Source organism: Eubalaena glacialis, chromosome 3, assembly GCF_028564815.1.
Source record: "Eubalaena glacialis isolate mEubGla1 chromosome 3, mEubGla1.1.hap2.+ XY, whole genome shotgun sequence".
Lineage (NCBI taxonomy): Eukaryota > Metazoa > Chordata > Mammalia > Artiodactyla > Balaenidae > Eubalaena > Eubalaena glacialis.
The window spans coordinates 48,841,553-48,866,980 of record NC_083718.1 but is presented as its reverse complement, the minus strand read 5'-3'; the positions used below and the strand labels follow the sequence as shown (position 1 = coordinate 48,866,980).

The 25,428-nt window shown below is 34.1% G+C and overlaps 1 protein-coding gene across 2 annotated transcripts in view; it reads right to left on the bottom strand.

The window, feature by feature from the left end:
- Positions 1-25,428, bottom strand: part of TRMT1L (tRNA methyltransferase 1 like) — a 35,446-nt gene that overhangs the window by 7,627 nt on the left and 2,391 nt on the right. The window contains exons 2-10 of one of the 2 annotated variants that reach the window (XM_061185623.1): positions 22,861-22,971; positions 21,398-21,511; positions 18,412-18,476; positions 16,687-16,816; positions 15,108-15,231; positions 14,533-14,612; positions 9,654-9,903; positions 9,041-9,253; positions 7,915-8,105 (exon numbers count right to left, since the gene is read on the bottom strand). In XM_061185623.1, coding sequence (XP_061041606.1) covers positions 7,915-8,105; positions 9,041-9,253; positions 9,654-9,903; positions 14,533-14,612; positions 15,108-15,231; positions 16,687-16,816; positions 18,412-18,476; positions 21,398-21,511; positions 22,861-22,971 — 1,278 coding nt within the window. Of the gene's footprint in view, positions 1-7,914; positions 8,106-9,040; positions 9,254-9,653; positions 9,904-14,532; positions 14,613-15,107; positions 15,232-16,686; positions 16,817-18,411; positions 18,477-18,722; positions 18,857-21,397; positions 21,512-22,860; positions 22,972-25,428 lie in introns of those variants that run through there. The other variant, XM_061185624.1, reaches the window with a different exon arrangement.

Here is a 25,428-nt window from a genome sequence, read left to right as displayed (position 1 = left end):
ATTGATGGTCTCTGAAGATGGGAATAGGGTGGTACCGCAAAAAAAAAAAAAAAGGCCTCGTTTAAAATTTTAAGACTTGTGGATCTTCTCTAATACCAACAGTTAGGCTTCTGCATCTTCCCCATCCCAAAAGAGGAAGTTAATCTTGGGTGAGGCTGAACCACAGAGAATCTGGAACCAGGGACATTAGTCACAGTTAAGAGTGAGGAGACATATGAAAAGAAAGGGACTAAGTAAAAGTCTGTACAAATGGTAAGACCTTCCAGTCTCCTTCCTCAACATGGTTCCTAGAAAGCTGATTGATAGAAGACTGCAAGATTCCTCTGTAGAAATACTTACCAATCCAAGAGAAAAGAGAGACACACACACACACACACACACACACACACACACACACACACACACTGACTGACTGACTGGCATTTGGGGGTTCTTGTAGTGAAAAGGCAGACTGCCTTCTCATTACAGTAAAGTCTATCCGTTTATAAGCCCTGCTGCAAGTACTTCCACATAACTTTCAGCACGGAAAACTAAAGACCACTAGACATTTGAGATATACTATGACAGAGAACAAAATTACAAAAGAGAGAAATAGGAAAGAGAAGAACTAAAACAAAATAATGGCAACAATACAAAAATAAGCAAAACAAAAACCCTATCCTCCCCTAAATATAAAATATACCCAACTGTAATCAATAGTGTTAGGTAAGATTAGATTTTACATCTCTGAAACAAGAATAGGATACTACTAAAAAGGGAGCAATGAAAAAATATGAAATAACTCTTGGAAATGAACCAAGTATGACAGAAATTTAAGCAGGAAAGTTGGAAAATAAAACTCAAGGAAATCTATAAAGTAGAACTAAATGCCAAATAAATTAATAGTAGAGATATAAAAAAAATTAGAGAATTAATCTAGAAGATCCATCATATAACTAAAATGAGTTCCAGGAAGAGAGAAGAGATATTTTGAGAGAAGAAAATTATCAAAGAAATAATAGAAAAAAATTTACCAGAACTGAAGAACTCAAGTTTAAGGGCTCACAGATTGTCCAGCACATTGAATTAAAAAAGATGAATTCACACACATCATGATGTTATTTTAGAATACTGGGTTAAGAAGAGATATTTTAGGAGCACTCAGAGAAAAAAACACAAAGGACTATATATATAAGAACAATAGCAGACTTGTCAATATTGGAGGCTAGGAGACAATGGAATAATATCTTAAACATTCTGAGGAAAAATGATTTCCAACCTAGGCTTCTATACTTGGCCATGCAATCCTCAGGAAGCTATGGGAAAAAGTGTAGTTTCAAAAGGCGAAAGTAAAGAAGGAAAAGTGGAAAATACATAAGATTTAAGATATAGGAAATTCATCAGAATGAGAAAGCCAAAGAAAATTTCCATTGTGATGGTCTAAAAGGAAGCCCTAGGGCAACAGCTCTCAGCAGACCTAGAAAACAACCCAAACTAGAGCAGGAGGACTGTCTCCAGGGGAATGAAATGAAACCCAAAGATTACTTGATGTTCTTAACCAAAATCACAGGAACACTGAAATTGGATTATGGATTATGAAAAGTATATACACAAAAGGTGACAAATACATAGTAATTATTAATTCCAGAGTAAGCAAAGAGTTATATAAAAAAAGAAATGTTATTACAGCATATTAACTGGTTCATCTGTGTTGTAGCAGCCTTCTAAGATAGACAGGCAGCAATGATTCCTGTCTCTGGCATTCATACCCTTCTATAATCCCTTCCTCTTGACTGTGAGATCACTGGATCTAGAGACTCATTTCTAGTACTAGAATACGGCAATATTCTCTTTTTCTCTTTCCTTCCCTTCCTTTCTCTCTCTGGTTCTTGCTTAATCCTTCTGACGAAGTGAGATGCTATCCTGTGAGTATGAAGAGGACTGCATGACAAGCAGTAACCATGTGAATGAGCTTGTAAGCAGATCCTTCCCCAGTCAGGCCTTGATGATTGCAGCCCTGGCCAACACCTTGACTGTGGCCTTGTGAGAGACCCTCAGCTACTGGACCCAACTGAACCATACCCAGATTCTTGACTCAGAGAAACTATGAGATAATAAAAGTTGTTTCAAGCCACTAAGTTTTGGAGTAATTTGTTACACAGTAATAGATAACCAATGTGACTTGTGAACAATATTTTTATATTTATAAAAATGTAAACACTGAATATTGATTAAGCCAACACTGGAGAGGAGAAGTACATGCATGTGACTGGGCTGGCTTGAGATGCTGAATACTCTTCTTCCATGAAAGGAAGTTACAGGCAGTATAAGCATGCTACTTAGAAATAGGGAAGACACTAAACATTAAAGACTTTAAATATTAGAAGAAACAGCTGTGAGGTTTTAGCTGTTGACCTTAGGGAGTGGGGCAGATATCATTATTTTATTAATAAGACTTACGGAACTATCTGACTTTTTAAATTATGTATTACAAATTGATAAACAAAAAAAATTCTAAGTGACCTGACTTTTTTGAAAGACATAATCATTTACACTCTGCAAGTCCTGTATGATTAAAGACAAAATGCAGACAACAAATCATATTGCTTTATAGCAATTTATTAAGTAAAAAATCCTTTAAAATGTTTAATTAGGGGGAGGGGGAGGGATGGATTGGGAGTTTGGCGTTAGTAGTTGCAAACTATTACATTTAGAATGGATAAACAACAAGGTCCTACTGTATAGCACAGGGAACTATATGCAAGCTCATGGGATAAACCATAATGGAAAAGAATATAAAAAAGAATGTATATATGTGTATAACTGAGTCACTTTGCTGTACAGCAAAAATAAACATAACACTGTAAATCAACTATATGTCAATTAAAAAAATATTTGAAAAGAAAAAAACCCACTGTAGTAACAGTCCAAAATTATACAGCAACATGAAGCACTTCTGATGGAGAGGGAAAGATGTTAGGTTTTTATGGATTCAGGATCAAATCTGAACAGAGTGTATTTGAGTTCAGTTACTTGTTGATACTGTAAAACACACATGGTGAGATATGAAAGGATAATAAACTCCATGTAAGAAAGAATTGATTCATGATTTTAAGGGCAGGAACACCGTCAGTAACACTGGGGTATGAGGTAAAAAACACTGAGATTCTTTTTCTTTTTTATTGAGGGAAATTCACATTACTGATACCCTTTAAAACACTGAAGATGCCTGTTATTTCTTACATAAAGGAAAACTGAATTAGGAAAAAACAGAAAAGAAACCATAGGGCACTAAACCAATTATCCAGGAGGACCAAAACTTTTCAAAGTTTCATCAAGGTATTTATGAAATCTATATTTTAAAAAGCCAGAGTGGATTCTGTAACTCCTCTGATTTTGTTGCATTGAAACCAAGATTAGGATGGTGAACTGAGCATTTAAACCTGTCCTCTCTTCTTATTCCAAATCTCTAGAAATGATAGAAAATATATTTTTATGAAAAATTCCTAAATAGCGCTGGAAAATAGATGAGTCATCACACATCCCAAATCATTCAGTGCTTTCTGAAAGCCTACAAGCTGTGAGATCATACTACTGGAAGAAAACCCCACTGGGGAGAATAGCTATTAAAGGCAGAAATAGCCTAGGGGCTATATGAACCTAAAAAGCAAGGATGAATGACACTAGAGTAGCTCTAGGACATCTGTTAAAGGGATTGGTTAGAAAACTGTACTTGAAACAGCTTATGATTATATAACTCCTTTAATCCATGATTAGTAATTACAGAAGATATTTGTCTTCAGTTTGAAGTGATAAAGGTTTAGGTTGGAGAAGCAAGATAGTGCCCCAAATTTGATAAAAAACAATTATCTAGGGCCCTAAGAAGCTCTGAATTCCAAGTAGGATAAACACAAAGAGACTCACTCAGACACATCATAATCAAACTGCTGAAAGCTACACAGAGAATCTTGAAAGCAGTAAGAGAAAAATAACTTATCAAGTATGAGGGAACAACAGTACAATTAATGGGGACTTCCCTGGTGGCGCAGTGGTTAAGAATCCGCCTGCCAAAGCAGGGGACATGGGTTTGAGCCCTGGTCTGGGAAGATCCCACATGCCGCGGAGCAACTAAGCCCGTGCGCCACAACTACTGAGCCTGCGCTCTAGAGCCCACGAGTCACAACTACTGAAGCCTGAGTTTCTAGAGCCGGTGCTCCGCAACAAGAGAAGCCACCGCAATGAGAAGCCCGTGCACTGCAACGAAGAGTAGCCCCCACTCGCTGCAACTAGAGAAAGCCCGCGCACAGCAACGAAGACCCAGTGCAGCCATAAATAAATTAATTAATTAAAACCAAACAAAAAAAACAATACAATTAATGGCTGACTTTTAGTCAGAAATAATAGAGGCCAGAAGGCACTGGAATGACATAGTTGAAGTGCTGAGAGGAAAAAAAAAACCTATCAACCAATAATTCTACATCCAGCAAAACTATCCTTCAAAAAAAGAACGTGAAATAAAGACATTCCCAGGTACACAAAAACTAGGAGAATTTGTTGTAGCAGACTCACCCTATAAGAAATACTAAAGGGGGTTCTTCAGGTTGAAAGGAAATTTTACAGAGTAATTTGAATCCAAAGGAAGGAATAAAGAGCACTGGAAAGGTATTTTAATTATGTGGGTAACTATGAAAGATATGTGTGTGTGTCTCTTTTCTTAATTTTCTTTTAAACTCATAAGATTTAAAAAATACTACTATATTATTGGATTGGGTCTGTAGATGTAATTAACATATGACAAAAATAGCACAGGAGGTGAGAGAAAAATAGAATTAGAGCAAAGTTGCCACATTTTGCCAGTCTTAAGTCAGTATTAACCTGAGGTAGATCAAGATAAGTTAAAGGTATATATTATAATCCCTGGAGAAACCATTAAGAAGATAACTGGAAAAAACATAGCTAAGAAACCAACAGAGGAATTAAGTAAAATGACACAGTAAAAAAATATTTAACACTACGAAGGCAGCAAAGGAGGAACACAGAAGACATGAGATACATATAAAACCAATAGTAAAAGTGCTGAAAAGCCAAACATTTTAATAACTACATTCAATATGAATGGTCTAAACACTCTCATCAAAAGGCAGAAACAATCAGATTGGATAAAAAAGCAAGATCTAATAAGACACTTACGGATTAAAACTAAAAGGATAAAAATATATATTATGCAAATAGTAACTATGAGAGTGGTATTTATATTAATATCAGACTATAGGCTTTCAGATAAGAAATATCAGGGATAAAGACAGACATTTCATAATGACAAAAGAGCCAAAGATGATACAACAATTATAAATATATACGAATATTTTTAGATAAAATGATAGTTAAAGAAGACAGGTTGAAGAGAGCACATGCATAATAGTACAAGGTAAGACAAATATTAGAATTAAAAAATATTTAAGAAAGCTTTCTTGAAATGAAAGGATATTTGAAGCTACATGATGAAAGGGGATGCCATGATTAGGAAAACTGATCCTAAAAATAAGGTTAGAACATAGTATTTCAAAAATAAATATTCCTTTGGGCAGCCAGGCAAAATAATTATGTCATATAAAAGAAGGAAAAGTTACAATAATATTCATTAATAGAAGACAATAAAAGAATTTCGACAAGGCACTCAAACTCTTTAAACTTTTTAAGTATAAAGCTATAAACAGGGAGCTTTAAACATGCAAGAAATCAAAGAGTATTTTCCCCATGAACCCTCTTGACTAAACTCAGAAAGTTAAATTTAGCCAACAGATAATTCAAGAAATTATGGCAAGAGCACTGATGATGAGCACTGAATATATTTAATGTGTGGATTATACTGGCAAAATAGAATATAAATGTTACATATAACATAAAAATGGTATAATGGACAAAAATTAGGAAGGGAAAATGGAAAATGGCAGGCTATTACCTCATTTATGTTACCAAAAAGCCAAAGTATATTACTTAAAACCGATAAATCCAAATTACAGAAACATACACATATTTGCTACTACAAAAGTAAACATTAAGAAAATAAACAACAGACTAGATAAATAGTATCTAATATAGTTAAGAGAAAAGGGCAGAAAGGACAAATACTAAAACTTTAAAAAAGAAGGAGAATATAACCACAGAAACCAAAGAAATTAGAAAGAATCATTAGACATCACTTGGCTCAACTCTATGCAAATAAATTAGAAAAGCTGAGTGAATACTATTAACCCTTTAGTGAACAAATAATTCTGATGCTAGCTAAACTGTTCCCAAGCATTGAAAAAACTGTAAAGGTTCCAAATTCTTTTTGAAGGGAATTTAAACTAATTCTAAAGCCCAACCAAAATTATTCTAAAAAGGAAAACTATATACCATCTTATTTATGATATTGAAACAGAACTCCTTTAAAAAATTAGTAAACAGAATCCATAATAAAAGAATACTTCCTGACAGAGTAGTTTATTCTAGAAAGTCAGAATGATTTTATATTGGGAAATTTTATTACAATTAATCAAATTAATAGATCTAAGGAGAAATACCATATAATCACCTCCACAGATGCTGAAAAAACATGTGACAAAATTCAACATCGTGATAAAACATAGTAAAATTGTAAATGAAGGTTACTTGCTCAACATGATAAATGATAGGTATCTCAGATTCAAGTATGAATCAGAAAGCACCAGAGGGAACTAAAACAAGGAGCATGACAGGATGCCCTCCATTCCTACTATCAATTAACACTGTAGCAAAAGTATTAACTCTTGGACAAAAGAAAAGCATACTGGGTTCTTAGGAAGCTTCAAAACCGTAACAATATCTCTATCCTCCTTAATGTGATCAAGATAAACCACCAACTGGTTTATTTATTTATTTTTTGTTAAGCCAAAAAAAAAGGATCCAATGTCAGAACACTGAAAATAGAGCTATGAGAAGGGATTGTCTTAACAGATATTAAACAACACTAAAAGTCTTCTGTAATCAAAACAGTGGGATAGAGGTGTATGAACATCCAACCACTGGAAAAGAATAGAAAATCCAGAAACAAACTCAAATACATGTGGGATTTCAGTATAAGATAAATATGGTAGTCTCAAATCAGTGAAGAGGTGAACTATTCAATGAAACATAACCTTCCTTGAATAATATAGGATAGGAAAGCTCTTTCCAACTACAGACAAAATCCAGAGTACATTAAAAGTTTGATTAACTTAACAACGGCAACAATGAAAAACTTCTGCATGAAAAGGTAAAAAAAAAAAGATGCAAACACAAGTGACAAAATGAGAAAAAATATCTGCAACTATCGTATCATATCATAAGGGTTAAACTCTAGTATATAAAGGAGTTCTTAAAAATCCGTATTTAAAAAATGCCAAGAACCTAACAGAAAACAATGGGCAACTCTATGTCCCAGAAAAGCAAAATAGAAACAGCTTGATGAGGGCACAAGCCACATCTTTTTCCTTGATTCCCCAGGCCTGGCATATAGTAGAGGCTCAATAAATGTTTACTGAATGAATTTTATAACTGATGGCTTTTATATTCAGTCAGAAACATGAAAATTATTTTTATAGAATTAATGATTTGAAACATCCTAGACAAAGAGGTAATCTGACTTAATGTTCCTAAAATTAGTGACAGTGGAAACTAAGTTATTTCTAGATGTTTCAACAGAGGGCAGGGCTAGAGAGCATAAATTATGATGAGTAAATGATTTTAATGAACTCACACGAATGTCTTGTCTGTTGATGAAAGGAAATCCAGTATAGGAAATAAAGTTAGCACTGTAATCTTTAAAATCAAAGGACAACAATATGTATAATTAGGGATGTGATAAAGGCTTATTCATTGGAGGCTTATACATAAATTAAACAGGATATACAGTCAAAAGAAACTTGAATTTACCTTCTACCATATTACCATCCTTCTGAAAAATTCTCTCTTCACACCACTGACAATGGATTAGGTACTGAATCTTCTTGGCTGTTTCATCTGCAGAAGTAGGCCCCCTCAAAACTCTCACAACAACCAATACAAAATGTTCCAGAGCCACTGCAAACAGTACTTCTATGCCTTTGTTACATCGGGCTGCAGCTCTGGAAAAATTTTTTAAAGTTATTTTGGGAGCTTATCATTTTCCTTTGTTTGGCATTATACTGACAATACTAACTTGGACACTAAAATATGGATGGGTTATGGGAAAATAAGGAAAATTCAATTCTTAGTAGCAGTGATTTTAAAAGATCATTACTATAACTTCTACACAAATTGAAACACAGGATATATAGGATGCTTGGCAGGATTTTAGTAACTACACATTTTCCCTTATGATATCTTCTCAATATTCTCTGGTTTTCAGTGTCACTTTGTTTCTTGTCATCACAACCATCTTTCTTTATTTTTATCTACTTTTTTCTATAAAAGCTTCCTCTAAACAATATATGTTTATTGAGTACTAACTACATGCAGGAACTGAACAGTCAGTGAAAAATGAATAAGCAAAGTCCTTGCCATTATTACTTTTATATACTTTTGGATTAAATTCTACTTGATACACCATTTATGTACTTAGTTCTCCCTCTACAGTTCTAAACTAACTTAAACTTTGTATGTATTGATTTGAATCAAGTTTATAAGCCATCACTGTTTTAAACTACATAAATAAAAGATGAAATGGACATTAAAAAATGATTGTTTCTAAATCTAAAAACAGTCTTTGCTTTCCCTTTTCACGGTGCTGTCCCCTACATTGTTGAAATAAACTGATTTGAAATTAACTTTCAATATTTTCTTTCTTACTACTTTAATTATTTTAATAACATTTTAAATTGAAGAGTAAACTATTTTAGGCACAAGCTTTTAAATCACATTCTAACAGATAACATAAGATTACCAAACAAATCAAGATTACATATATGGAATACGGAATTTGTATTTCGTGCATATTTTGAAGAATGAAATAAACACTTCTTGTAATATTATTTCTTTTTATCATATACCCAGACAAGGTACACTGCTGGCCATTTGGTACCTTGCCACTGCAGCTACAACAATTCTGGCTGCTAGCTCCTTGTAATATTCAGTTCGGACAATGTTACAGCCGTAGTGACGCCGGGCAACATGTTGTGCCTTGGCATATAAAGAACTGATATCTGTAGAAGTCACTGACACTATGCCAAGGTTTCTTATATTTCTGAATGCAGAATCAAGATAGTTCACAGATGTTCCAAAAGGGTCTAGGTGTCTAAAATCAGAAAGAATATAGACTTATTTAAAATCATACTAGTATCCAAAATAATACCATTGTCATTATTTCTAACGACAAAATTCCATGGATTCAAAAGGACTTCATAAATCTATTTTAAATACATAATTATGTTTTTAAAGTAAGCAATAAAATGATCATATGATATGTTAGACATGTAAAAATAAATCAGGCTTAGAGGAAATTGTCATGCCCAGGCATTTTATTTCAAATGCTAGAAAATGTTCTTACTGCATTCCTTAGGCCAATGCCAAAAAACTGTATTAATTTAAATAAACAAACGGTGACAAATTATGTTAATTTTTAACGGCCCCCTCCCTACCCCGCCTCCCGCCAAATCCAAGTCAGTTTAGAAAGTGACACAATTTTTTTCACTTACATGAAATCAAAAGATCTCAAATGCATCAGTACATTGGCATCCATTTTGGTCACCTTAATATTACCAAAGTTTTCCTCTCCTTCTTCAGGAATATCATCACTCTCTTCCTTTTCCTTACTGTCCACCACCACTTTCAATTTGTTTAAATGGCAGTTCTCCTGAATCAACGTCACAGAGTTTTCATTCAAATCATTAATTGTAACCTTGACTGCATTTCCAAGGTGTTTTGCCCATTGTAATCCCATTATCCCTTGGGAGAAATTGGAGGAAAAATGAGTTTTTAAATTGTAATAAAGAAAAAAAGTAGTATAATAATAATAAAGAATATAATTTTATAAATAACAAAAACAATTCTTTCAAAATCTTAATACTTTCATAAGTAATTCTTATTCTATTTTCTCACTAAAATGCCTCTGAAGAAAATTTACTACAAGAAAATGTGTCTAACAGATTTCCATTAATAGTTTGTAAAACACTTTTCTATAATCCATGTTCAAATAAAATATCCATGTATGTTCTTTATTTGGGCTTTGGTAGGATTTTTTTTTCTTTCTTTTTACAATGGAATACTTTTTTGAAACAAAATCTTACAGAGAAACCCAATATACAATATGAGTAAGAGTGCAGTTACTCTACTTGAAGGGAAGATGGGTAGTTGGAACTCCTCCTGCTGAAGTTTACCCTAATGCACCAAAATATGAAAACAACTTTCCTGGATCAGTGCTTTTCAAATACTGCACAATAGCATCATTGTGAATGAAAAAGAACAACTTTGTATGTGTAAGCAAATGACCAAGAGGAATTGAAACCAAGAGGGACCTTCTCACAGGCTTTCTATTCCTATTGGACTTGAGTCATAAGGGACATTCACTACACAGTGGGAGATGGTGACACAAGCCTAGCCAGTATGGAGTAGAAAAACCCCTATTTACGGGAAGTATTAACCATCTTCTCCCTACATGTGCTTCATAAATGTAAAAAGTTAGCATTTACTATGTGCCGTGGTCTTTACATATATTTTCCTATTCTTATAACAAGCTTGTGAAGTAAGTTCTAATATTCACATTTTATATTTATTTATTTATTTGGTTGCGTTGGGTCTTAGTTGTGGCAGGCGGGCTCCTTAGTTGCGGCTCACCAGCTTCTTAGTTGTGGCACTTAGGCTCCTTAGTTGCAGCAGGCAGCCTCCTTAGTTGCGGCTCACTGGCTCCTTAGTTGTGGCATGCGAACTCTTAGTTGCATCATGCATGTGGGATCTAGTTCCTGGACAAGGGATCAAACCTGGGCCCCCTGCATTGGGAGCGCGGAGTCTTAACCACTGCGCCACCAGGGAAGTCCCTATCCACGTTTTAGAGATGGGGAAACACGCAAAATGACTGCTATGAGCTTGATTTAAGTTTACCAAGGCACATTAAAAAGAAAAGGCTGAGAAGATCTTACTTAAATGATAGTTTTAGTGATTTCAGGTTAAAAAAAAGAGTAGTTCATTGCATCATTATTTACAATAGCCAAGACATGGACACAATCTAAGTGTCCACAGATGGATGAATGAATAAAGAATATGTGGTATATATATATATACCCAGTGGAATACCAGTCAGCCATAAAACAGAAGGCAATCCTGCCATTTCAGACAACATGGATGGACCCTGAAGGCAGTATGCTAAGTGAAATAAATCAGAGAGAGAAAGACAAATACTGTATGATCTAACTTTTATGTGGAATCTAAAAAAACCAAACTCACAGAAATGGAGATCGGATTTGTGGCTGCCAGAGGTGGAGACTGGAAGGGTGGGAGAACTGGGTGGATATGGTCAAAGGGTACAGACTTGCAGTTATAAGATAAATATGTTCTGGGGATATAATGTATAGCAGGGTGATTACAGTTAATGATACTGTACTGTTTATTGGAAAGTGACTAAGAAAGCAGAACATAAAAGTTCTCATAAAAACGGAAAAAAAAATTGTAACTATGTGAGGTGATGGATGTTAATTTTTTTTGGTGATCATTTTACAATATATACATAGAGCTAATCATTATGTTGTATATCTAAAACTTACACAATGTTATATGTTGATTATATCTCAATAAAACTGGAGGGAAAAAAAAATGACTCCACTATCAAGAAACATATATAGTACCCAGTCTAGGATAGACATTTAATAAATTTTATTGAATGTAAAAAGAGAGAGAGAGAGAAAAAGAGAGAGAGAGAAGTTGTGTCAGGGAAAATGCTGGGAAATAAATCTGGAAAAGTAGGTTGGGTCAGATTATAGAGGATATTAAATTGCAATCTGAGAAGCTGAACTCTACTTAGGCAATAAAGATGCATGATTTTTTTGACTGAGAAGTAACATTATCAATTCAGTGTTTCAGAGGAAGGGCTGTTTGCAATAGCATACAAGACAGACTGGGTGGGAGAGATATCATTGCCAAAAATCATTACATTGGTGGATATGGAATGGAAAAGGAGTATGAGTCATAATACAAAAGAAAAATTAGAACAGATCCGGTGGTTGAGTGTATGTGGGGACAGTGGCAGGAAAAGGAGTAAAAATTGATTCAAATTTAAAATCCGACTGGTGGGACTTCCCCGGTGGTCCAGTGGTAAAGAATCCGCCTTCCAATGCAGGGGACGTGGGTTCGATCCCTGGTGGGGGAACTAATATCCCACATGCCACGGGGCAACTAAGCCCGCGCGCCACAACTACTGAGCTCACCCGCCTCAACTAGAGAGCCTGCGTGCCACAAACTACAGAGCCTATGTGCTCTGGAGCCCGCGCGCCACAACTACTGAGCTCACCCGCCTCAACTAGAGAGCCTGCGTGCCGCAAACTACAGAGCCTATGTGCTCTGGAGCCCACGCCACAACTAGAGAAGAGAAAACCCGCATGTCACAACTATAGAGAAGCCTGCGTGCCACTACGAAGAGCCCGTGCGCCACAACGAGTGCCACAACAAAAGATCCCACATGCCGCAATGAATATGCTGCATGCCGCAGCAAAGACCCAACCCAGCCAAATAAACAAACAAATATTAAAAAAAAAAATCCAACTGGCTCAGAGGATGTGATCAGCTTAAAATCACTACTTCATCACTTTTACCATATTTACAGAGACATTACTAATGATGATGATGATGGTAGTAGAAGTAGTAATAATATAATAATGATGATACTGAATACTTTTATAACATTTGCTATATACCAGACACTGTTCCAATTTCTTTACATGTATTAATTTATCTAATCTTCACATTATTTTATGGTGGGTACCCTCCTTTAGACAGATGAGGAAACTGAAGCATAAATTTCCTGTGGTTAGACAGCTGCCATGTTATAAAGCTGGGATTTGAATGCAGCCAGTTTGATTCCACAGTCCATGTTTTTAACCACTAGTTCTCCCTGAGGAGAGGAACTTAAGTAGAGCTAAGTCATGCTTTCATCCTATTGGTACAAACTTCCCAAGAATACACTCCTATAACCTTTAAGAAGACGTGGATTAGGTACAAGTGGCTTCTTAGAAATTTTCTACTTTTTCCATTATCTTTTCTCTACTGTCAAGTCCTTTTGGGAAAATGTCTCAATCTTTAAAATTTCACCTTACCCCACTGCCTAATGAGTAAGCAATATTTACTGCATCACAAAAAAGAGACAACCAAACACCAACTGATAACTGATCGCAGTAAATGTGTATTCTTGCAAAAAAAAAAAAAATCCTATCTGAATCTGATCAAACCTGAAGATCCAACTACCAATTTACAGAAATACGAGAGAGAGAGGAATCATGTGATGGTTCATCTTATATGAACCATGGTGATGCAATCAGCAAAAATCTAGACTGTGGGAAACTCTACAGGGCAAATGACCTGTTATATCAACAAATAATGATCACACATACACACAAAATGATGGAAGGTAATATAGATTAAAAAGAGACTAAAGAGACATACTAAACAATTGAAATATAGTCTTTGGATTCTGATTTGAATTTAAAAAAATTATGAAATAATTAGGCATATCTAAACATTTGATGATATTAAAGAATTGTTCTTAATTTTTTAGGTGTGATATGGTATATGGGTTTTAATTTTAAAAAGTCCTTGTCTTTTACATATCCCATTGAAATATTTACAGATGAAATGATCTGTGATTTGTTTCAAAATAATGGGGATATAGAATGGGGGAATGAGGTATGAGGGAAAGTGCATGGGAATATATATACAAGACAGTATGAATTGGTAATTTCTGAAGTGAGTGATGGATATAAAGGGATTCATTTATTATATGCTCTACTTTTGTATATATTTGAAAATTTTCCACAATAAAAAAATTTACCTTGGATTTTTTTTATATCAAAATATTTTGCTACATATGATATCCATATAAATTTCCTAAGAAAAGATACTGTACCGGAAGGTGGGCAAAAGGTACAAATTTCCAATTATAAGATAAATAAGTACTAGGGATGAAATGTACAACATGATGACTACGTATAGGTAACACTGGTATATAGGAACGTTAAGAGGGTAAATCCTAAGAGTTCTCATCACAAGGAGAAATATTTTTTCTTCTTTCTTTTCTTCTTATGGTATTATATCTACATGAGATGATGGATGTTAGCTGAACCTATTGTGGTAATCATTTCACAGTATATATAAAGCAAATCATCATGCTGTACACCTCAAACGTGTACACCTGTACAGTGATGTATGCCAATTATTTCTCAATAAAACTGGGAAAAAAATCTCTTCAGGTTCACATGATATAAACAAACCCTTAGTTTTGAAAGTGGCTAAACAACAAGAAAAAAAAAAGGGAAAGAAAAGATACCGTACAGATCTGATAAAGTGGGGTTCCAAAAGGGCTTCACTACTTACCAGTAGCTCCAAAGGCATCTAGACATTCCAAAGGTTTTCGTTCCTTAGCCAAAGCAGCCAGTGTACAGAATATTAGCTGCCTAGAAGAAAGTATAACAATCAAACAATTTTACGGCACCATGGTTTCATCATTGTAGATTTTATTTTAAGAATAGTGAGAAATGGGGCTCCTATTTACTATGCAAACTATTTTGGAAAGAGACCTAATATTCCTTACTTAACAGTACAAGAACTAAAAATCTGTGAAATTAAACTACAAATCGAATTGGGTTTTATTAACAAGTATTCACTATGAATAATGATTTTATAAATAAAACTTGCCCACAAACTTGCCCAACTTGCCCAACATGTTCATTTAATTATATAAAGTTAGACCTATTTTACTCTCTGAGAAAGAAATTGGTTTGGTAGAAGAATAAAAGAGAGAAAACAATCATTCTGAGAAAATGCTAAAATAAATGATTTTCAATCTATACCTAGTTTTAAGTTTCAATATATTAGAACAAAAAGATTAAGAAAAGGTACATCTGTAATTATTTGAAACATCCCATAACCCTGTTTTCAATTTATCTTACCGATTTAGTTTCATTTTGGGATTAAAATAGGAATCTGTTTTCTGAGGTACAGAATAGTTGGGACAAACTTGTACATCTGTGTCTGCCTCTTTCAAAATTTCATTAGGTGGTTTGGCAGCAGAAGCTAAAATTACAGAAAACAAAAGATTTCCAGTGAAATACAAAATAATTCTAAATATCAAAAACAATATACATTAAAAAAATAACCTTCCTTTATAATATTTCATGTTAATGAAATCAGTTGAGTAGATGCCAAAAAAATCCCCCCAAACTGACCTACCTAGCACTGTCTCTGGAAAAGAGTAGTACTCAGTTAAGTATTTGGTGATTTAAAGTTTGTCAGCTTAAAATCGTAACTGTCTAGCACATCAATATATCTGTATACCTAGTTAAGAATAATCAACCTAAGATAGCACAAAATCCTAAAATACCTTTATTACTCATCAAACACTACATTGTGTTTACATAGGTTGGTTTGCTAAATATACTTTATTGTGGTTTAAACATTAGAAAATTAACCTCTCTGTGTAGTTACATTCCATTAGCCGGCATGGATGACTAAGAGTCACTATATTTCCTGAATGTGCTTGACTTCAGAACACTTTCTCATAATTATGATTTTAAACCACAAATTATATTCAAACAGCTATAAGCTAATGTAAAAAAATTATTCTACGTTTAATATACATTAGAATCATTTAGCTATAAACCCAAATGAAACAGTGATGTGTTTGTGTGAATATATTTTAAATATTTAAGAAAGGAGACATATGTAATATGTGTGGGGGAAATATAATTGAGATTCTCTATGTTTGGATTTCTTGATAACATTACTATCAGAATGTTAACTAAATGGGAACCATATTTCCCTTTCTACAATGCCAAATAAAAGTAATCTTTCCTAGTGTTGTGTTATATATCTTTCTATACTCAACAAAGTGTCAAGTCACATATCTCACAAGATCAGCCTTTCTCAAACCAGGTTCTGTGAGCAAATTAAGCCCTTCAAATAATTATTTCAGTGACTTTTTTTTTCAATTCTTAAAGGGAAGGTCCAGAGTACCATTCTAGATGTATACGAGAGAAGTTAATTCATTACATATAATGGATGCCTTAGCGCAGGAGGGCTTAATTCTTAATTCTTGAGAAGGAACTGTCTCAGTATTAACAAGCTACTAATAACCTGATATCACTCAGGATAATAAAGAGTCTTTATATATCACTCTACCTCCTTTTTCCAATGTTTTTCAATAATAAGTATAACACGGTTATTGGTACAGGAGCCGTCATTCGTAATAAAATTCTATAGTCTTTCATTAAGATACCTATATTTACTTGAACATCAGTTACTTTTTTCTACCCATATTTAATATCTATCCCAGATATTAAATATATCTGTTAAATTGAGAACAGTTGAATATTGTTGGGAGTCTCACAGAAACAAAACAAAACCAGACAGATTAGTAGTTAACTAAATGGTTAAGTCACTGTATTTTGTCTGCTTGATATCTGAAAAGAATAATTAGACCATTGTTTAAGAATTTACTTGTTAACATGTTAATGAGATTGCTCAACTTACCAGCAATATACGTGGATTTAGTCTCTCCTTTATTCACATGGCGCCTAACATGTCCTAGCATATCCGTCCTTCTGGTGATTGTTGCTGAACAAATAATACAATGATAATGGGCTCCCATTTTACTGGATATCTATCAAACAGAGTATTTAATTTAAATACATAAATAAGTTACTAAGACAATGAAATAAAAGTTTATTTAATGTTGTAAATTTATGTATGTTAGTGTATTTAGGGTTTAACGTATAGAAGATAGTATTCATTTTGCCATGTGACTTTGAAAGGATTTTTACTTCCTTACCTATATTTACATATGCTTTTTAATCTTACTTTACAATAGGCCACAAGTTTAATTTCTTAGTTTTATCCATTCATTCTAATCAGCAAATAACTGTACTCTATCGTCTATAAGCAGCACTTAACAAACGGTATGACACTAGCAGCAATGTGCTGGTAGATGTATAGCAACTGGCTCTCAAGGAAAATAAAGCCCTGATGTACTCTACCATGGCCGATGTCAAGCTGCAACTGTGACATTTGAAGCTACCAATGTGACATCACTGAACGTGAATTTGGGAAGAGATGTGCAATATCATACCAGAGAACACTGCCACCGTGCAGATATAGAATACATAAATAACGTTAAGAGCACAGGTAAAAGTAAAATGTAGTAAAATAAATGGGAAGTAGTGAGTTGTGAGTATTCATTACCTTTGTTTTTAATATAATTTATTTACTTTTAAGTTTATATAATTTAATTTTTGATGATGGCCACATTTAACAACGAGCTTTCAAGATTTCTGGAAAATTGAGCTAGTTCTAGCACACTACTAAATGTTAGAATAAAAAGTCTGTTTTTCCAAGTAAAAATTCTCACTTTATAGTTCCTTATTTAGCTAAGAACAAAAACACCAATCCAACAGCTCTTTCCTGCTTTTGATGCCTTTTTACTCTTATGTCCTATTTACTCGGGATCATAGAGCAAGGAGAGAATAGTCAAGAACATTGCACAAGGTTCCTTATGGCATTGTGGTTATCATATTCAAAATATCTTAGATAGGGTTAATGGACTAAGCATTATCCTAACTACTTAAGAAATGTTTGTTTTTTCCCCCCCAGTACTTTACTTTTTTTAGTGACTTGAAAGGAAAATTAATAATGAGGACCCATTAAACTAATATGCATTCAGGATAGTGTCACTATAAAATATTTTATAATTTGTATTCCCCAAAGGTCAAATCTATCCTAAAAGTAAACACACGTACTTTTAAAAAAAAGTTAGTGAGATTTCAGAAAGTTTCTTCATTCTGTCCTTTGACAAATTAAGAGGAAGAACATAGGGAGGATGAGTATGAATCGACATATATTAAGATATTTACTAAACCACAGAAATTAAAGGCTCTTATTCCATGATCAAAATTTATTTTGAAAGAAAAAAATTACTATTTAAAAATCTCCATTCCAAAATTAGTAAGTGGGTTAACTTTCCTCTTGAACACAAGAGAGCAGGTGATCTGACTGAAATTAAAAACTTTAAAATGAAAAGTTCAATATAGCAACTTCTTTCATACATTTCATATTTTTCCTACTATGGTAATCTGAAAGGCCTTGTAAACAAAATCTTAAACTCATTGCTGAATATGCACATTTTAGTCGTAAAGCAAGTCAAAATTGCACTTTCTTTAGGGACAGCTAAATCTAAAAAAAACAAATCTATCATGTGATTACCTGTTCTCCAATAATGTTTGGTTTCACTGGTCGACAAGGTAAGTGACAGATGCACATCCTGTAACCTAGAATGAAGAATGAAGAATTGCTGCTTGTCTATCACTGTTCATTAAGTATTCAATTATTATTAAAAATTACTAGCAAATTTTATTTTATAAGAATAATTGAGATTATTCTTATATTTGTAACGTCATAATTTATTTGAATGAGATTGCCTTAGTTTTACGCACTTGCTGTATATGACATAGTATAAAAACAAATACAGGAGATCTAGGGTCAAAATCTGGTTCGGCCAAAAATATCTGTGTTACCTTGGATTAGTCATTTAGCTTCTTTGGGACTCCGTTTTATCGTCTTTCTGCCATCTTGACTTTTTCTTAGGCTTCATCTTCTTTGCCTTATGCTGCATTTACCATTACACAGCCTCTTCTTCATTTATGATACGGCACTATCTTATTTCTCTTCCCATCTTTCCTACTTAATCTTCTTTATAGATTCTTTTCCCTCTCTCATACTCGAAAATGTAGATTTTCTGTATGCTTGATGTGCTACATAAATTTTTTCTCATTTCCTTGGTAACTGTAGTGCCTTTCATGATTGCAACTATCTCCCCTGTGAGAAGGAATCCCAAATTATAGCTCTCTTACCAACTCATTCCTGAGGGCCAGATCTCTACTTCCAATTGCCTATTGAAGACATATGACTGGTTATTTCAAAACCTACTGTCGGGAATTCCCTGGCGGTCCAGTGGATAGGGCTCCACGCTTCCGCTGCAGGGCACATGGGTTTGATCCCTGGTCCCTGTTCGGGGAACTAAGATCCCACAAGCCATGTGACGCAGCCAAGAAAAAAAAAAAAAACAAATAAAAACCCAACAACAACCGAACTCCAAAAAACCTACTGTCAAGGACTAAAATTTTCATTTCCTCTTGAACCAGGTCTCTTTTTCACCTTTTCAATAAATGATAATGCCTTCCAGTTACTCCCAATTCAAAAACTAAGTTATCTTTAACTCCTTTCTTCTCATACTTTACATCCAATCATTTATTTGTATATGTTGAAGTGTCTCAGGACTCAGACCTTGGACAACAACTTTTTTCCACCTATATGTACTCTTAAGGTTATCCCACCCAGGCTTATGGCTTTAAATACCATCTATATTCTGACAACTCCCAAATATGTATCTCTAGCCCAAACCTTTTCCCCAAAGTCTAGATTCATGTAGCCTCCAGGCTACTTGATATCTCCACTAGATGCATCTCAACATTTGCATGCCTAAATCTGAGGACCTGTCCTTCTTTCTCATAACTAATGCAGTCTTCTCCATCCCAGTAAAGGACAACATTTTTCTAGTTGCTCAAGTCTCAAACACAAGCATTCTTGGCTTTTTCTCCCTCATCTCACTTCTATTCCTTCAGCAGATCTTATTCAACATATTTGCCAACTACTTCGAAGCCTGCTCACAAAGACAAAATCTATCATGTTCACCATCTACCAGATGACCACCATGTGAAAGAACCCAACAACCTAATGTACATGACAGAGTAAAGCAATACTATGAGCCATCAAAGAGAAGAGAATAACTTGGAGGAGGGAGACCAAACCTAAAGATTAAACAATGGCTTAAATAAAGCAAACGAAAGAGACCTTTGTAATTAAAATGAGATCTTTCTTTTTTGATAAGAAGTCAATATGGTTTACTATACATTCTTATAAATAATTAAACATAAAACATACGGCTTCTCAATTAGTCTCTGATACCCTTTTCTCTAAGTAATTAGTGATAATCTAAGAAAATAATTCTGGTATAGTGCTGGCTTCTTCTTTTGGGTGTCTTATAATGGCTATTTCATTCAGTCTGGTTGAAACCCCAGATAAGCACATTTAACAATGACTATACTTATATAATCATATACAAATATAAGTATATACATGCTTAGATTGATATTTAGGGCTTTTTGGGGGGGGGGTACTTTTTGTTTTTATCCCATATATTGCTATTTTCATTAGTAGTTTACCATGGAAATCCTTCCAAGTAAACTGGTATAGATCTAATATACTCTTTTCAATGGCTGCATAATATTTCATGGTATGTATGTACCATAATTTATTCAATCTCTTTTATTTTAGTTCCAAGTTTTTGTCACTAAGCCCATGCTGCAGTGAATATTCTTGTACACCTATCCTTGTGTATTGCTGCTTTTACTCCTAGGAAAGGGAGTGCCTGGTGGATGAATATTTAAAATTTTTTAAATGTTGCCAGATCTCTTTCCAAAAATGCTGTAATATATAATTCACTATCTCAGAATCTAATAATTCACTGTCTCTAAGAAGTATTTTAACTTGGTAAGATGTTTTTTGTTCTTCAATTTTATTCATTTCTTTATATGAGTCCTCTTGTTAAACTTACTCCCTCAAATTGTGTCATTTTTGTCACTATTATAATTGTTTTTTTCTAATTTCCATTTATCTAGAGTAGAGAGACTCTGATTTTGAATATTTATCTTGTATCTCACCACTGTTCCAAATACTCTCATTAAATGGCTTTTTTAAGCCATCAGCAGAAAAAAAAAGATGCTATCTTCTTTTTTCCAATATTCATACCAATTATTTTATTTTCTTGTTTTACTACATTTATTATATCTTCAAAAATATGTGTAAAATTGTAGTTGTTCTAATATAAAAGGAAAAGTACAACTTATTAAAACATGGTTCAATAAGTAATGTGGACCTTCAGCGCCAAGCAGGTACCCCGTACGGAAGAGATGCTTAATAAATGTTTGCCAAACTAAACTATTGGTGTCACATCTATCTATTGCCTAGAGAGCTATATGGTCTTTTATTAATAAATACATTAAAAGAGGGGCATTAATCCTTCATAATTTTAAACTGAAAATATTTGATTATGTTTTCATTAAAATTCCAAAACTGGTACCAAATCTTTAATTTCGTTTACATCACTTTTAGCAAGCACAAAAATACTAACCTTCAAATTCAACTGAGACTTTCCAGTGTAAATTTTGAAGGTGACGATGAAGCTTATGACTATTACAAGCTCTGAATTTTTCCTTGGGGCACAATGGACAAGCCTGTTTGTTTCCTGTTAAAGGAAAAGGAACTAATAAAGCAGAGAATATACTAGCTATTAATGCTTAAATTTAGCTACAAAAGAAGTAACGGGGAACCTCTCTTGCCCCTGCCCTTTACCCCCCAAAACACACACTCACACACCTTAGATAATATCTTTCTTAACATTAGGGAGAAGTCATTCCTGCCTCAGCAGGTACTTAACAATAGTTGTTTTAGCACATGGTCAGTGACATTTTTTTACCTAAAACTCTCCTCTCTGTGGCTAGCAGATATCCTTGTTGCCACTGGGAACAGAGATGATGAGGAAGTGATAAACTACATGATATCCCTCCAGCCAAAGTGCCTGCCAGAGAGAATGTCATTCTGTACTTTGGGCAGGAGAAAAGGCAGCAGTTGTCACACTCCCAGAGGGCTAGGAGCTGGGCAGAGAGCATAAGTATCTGCTCTGATACTCTTCTACTCTAGCAGCAACAAAAATAGTTAATGTGCAGAGTTAGAAAAATGGAAGAAGGAAGTGGAAGGAGTACCTTGGATCCTATATAATTGCTATTCTGAGACTGGGGTCATGGTTACAACCACTGTATCCTATTACTAAATTTGTAAGTTCTTCCTTCTTTATTAACATATTCTTGAAAAGATTATGTGTTAAATAAGTTTTATTTAATTAGAAATGTAATGTTTCTTAATAAAAACTTTGATAGTATACAAAAGAATTAAAATCTCAAATCCAGGTTTAAAGCGATAAAATATACAGAAATAATAACTCAATTTTTAATCCAACAAATATCTTTCACACATAGCACATGGCAAGTATAAGCACAATTTTATTTCTTTTATTATATATATATATATATATATATATATATATATATATATATATATATATATATACACACTCTGCCTACTTCAGAAAACCGTGAGGAGATCTTGAGGATGGAATCCAAGCACTAAGGATGGCAAAGTAGAAAGAGAAGAGCTTGGGGCACTGACAACATTGTGAAACTCTGTACCAGCCCTAAATTGCCAGCCTTGGGACTTCTTTTACATGAGAGAATATAAGCCTCCATACTACTTTTTGGATTTCTGTTACTCATAGTAAAATGTAATTCCTAACTTTTAGAATACAAAGCCCTTATATATCCATGAGACTGTAATTTCCTTGAGAAGTTGTGAAATAACTTATCTCATAGCACCTTTGCATATAGAAGGCTATAATTTCCTAAGTAAAAAACCATTCTTTTACTTCTGCTCTAATTCAGTGAAAATAAACAAGTCTATGCTTAGAAAAATTTTCATGTGTTGAAAGATGACAAATCATTAGAAACTGAGAAAAAACACATTTTCAAATCATGGAAATACCTGCATCAAGATTATCTGAGTTCAGTGAACTGGCAGAGTCAAAATCCCCTTCAGTTACGAAAGCTAACTTCTCTAGATCAGCAAGCTGCCTTTGAATTGAGATGTGTCTCTCTGAAAGGAAATTTTAAGAGTTAGAAAATTATGCTTTAACAATCTGTATTCCAACTTCATTTTTATTTGATCACGTCACATGGAATTTTACACTTTTATTTCCTATAGCACAGTGCCCTAGTACCTAGATGGGAAACTCAGTTTATAAAATGACAAGTGTGCCTAAGAAGGCAGAGTTGGGGAAAAAACTCTGCTGTGTAACCTCACAGCTTTCAAATTCTATCTTATTATTCAATATAATTCTACAAAAGAAAGGTTCTAGTCTGTACAAAACACTGAAGCCATGTTTCCTGTTTTCAAAGAACTTTCAACCAGGTGAGAGAGATTAACACGTTAACTACTAACTAGAACACAAGGCAGGATGAAATGAACACTAGAGGTAAAGGTAATATGATGCTGGCCTACAGAGGAAGGAGTAATTCATTCCAACAAGTGCTCCTGGGAATGTCTTCACTGAAGAAGTGGCATTTGACTGAAATTTAGGGCATGAATAGAATTTCATAAGGTATGAATAGAATTTCAATAAGTAGGGATTTGGTGTCAGGCCTTATAAACTGAAGTAACCTAATAAACAAAGGCATGTGGTGTAAAAATACACAGCCATCTCTATACCACTCCTGGCTGGAAAGTAGTATGTTTGGGGGATAGAGTTGGTAGAAAGATATGCAGCCAAAAATGTATCAGGGAAGGCATAAATTCTATGCAAGTTAGTTTGGACTTTACTCTTCAGGCAATGTTAATTCAGGTTTCTGAGGAAATCAAAGACATGATTTGAATGCATTTCAGGAGGGTATCTCTGGCTGTAGTACCAAGGATCAATAATTGAGGTGAGAAATTAGTAACAGAAAAGTACTGGAGAAGAGAAGGTAAAAAAAGAAGCAAAGAACTTGGGATGTGAAAGTACAGGTGAAGATTAAAGGACGATCCTGAGATTTAATAATACTGTTAACCAATAAAGGAAGCAGAAAACACTTTTGGCAGAAAGGAAGAGGAAAGAGGAGACAAGGGAATTTAGTTTTTTACACAGTGTGTTTGATTACTACTGGTATTAGGTACTCAAGTCCAGTAGGCAGTTGAATTGTTTTTGGAGCTCAGGAGGGATTCTGAATAGATATAACTCATAAATACACATGTTAGGTGAAACTATGAGCATGAGTAAGAAAGCGTTAAGGGAAAAATACTGTGAAACAGAGAAGAAAAAAGCCAAAACTCAGTCCCAGTAACACATTTTCGGGTTACTCAAATATTATACATTCTTCAAATTACATACCTGTAAATTTTCGAATATATGAATAATCTTTCCAAAACATGTTTAACATATTCTTGAATAAGTCATGTGTGGGATGCATTCCCCAATGCTGCTGAACCCACTACTGATTAATATAAATGGATACAATTTGTAAGTGAGGTATGGAGGTATGTAGATATTTGTAAGAGACGTTGAGGAAAATCAAGAGGGTACATTCAAAAAGGAAAAATGGTATGGAGAATCAAGATAATGCAGAAGCCAAGAGAGAAGAGACTGTAAAAGAGAAATGCTCCACAGTAAGTATCACAAATAGTTGCAGAGATCAAGAAAAGACCACTGGATTTAGTATTTAGCAAGTCTCTAGTGACCTTTAAGAAAGAAGGTTCAGTGAGGTGTCTGAGAGTACAAATGGGATTGGAAGGAGAAACCAAGTATAGAAAATCAGCATAGATTATTTTTTTCAAGAAGTTTGGTAGTATAAAAAAGGAGATGGATGGGATTGTAACTTGTTTTTTCTTTCTTTTTAAGGATAGAGAGACCTGAATATGTGTAGCCCCAAGGAAAGGAACATTTACACAGTGGAATCCTGAATATGCAAGACTAGGAGATGTAACTGACAGGAAAGGATCCCCAGTGAGATAGGAGTCAATGGGGGTAAACCACAAGGCTCTCTAATATTAATTATATAATTAGATTATACAATTTCTCGACACTGCTGTCTTCCTGCCTATCCCTCTCCAAGCTTCATGCCCAGTTGCTTTGTTTTCCTTCTGTATAATTTGTGTTCTTGTTTGTCTCCCCTACAAATAAGCAGTAAGTAGGCAAGGGCTATGTCTTATTCATCTTTGTAACGGTTAAGTGCCTAGTGCAGTAACTTGCACACCGCAGGCACTAAAGTTTTAAAATAATTTTTTAAAAAAATCATTAGTCTTTTTGGATGCAGTAGCACACGGAGTCAATAATTTTGGAATTCAGTTCAGCACTGTCAGACATTCCTGCTAAAATTCATTAAAAAACAATTTTTACCTAATTCTAAAATGAGAAAAACAAGGAGCAACAAATGCTATTGGTTAACTTCTTATACCAGGTATTGTTCAAATGACTTACAATGAGATATGATTTCTATAAACAGGTAAAATTTTTTCCCACTTTACAAAAACCTTTAATTGCTAGGTGTCTGACCTTACTGTCTAGTAAGATTCAGGCAA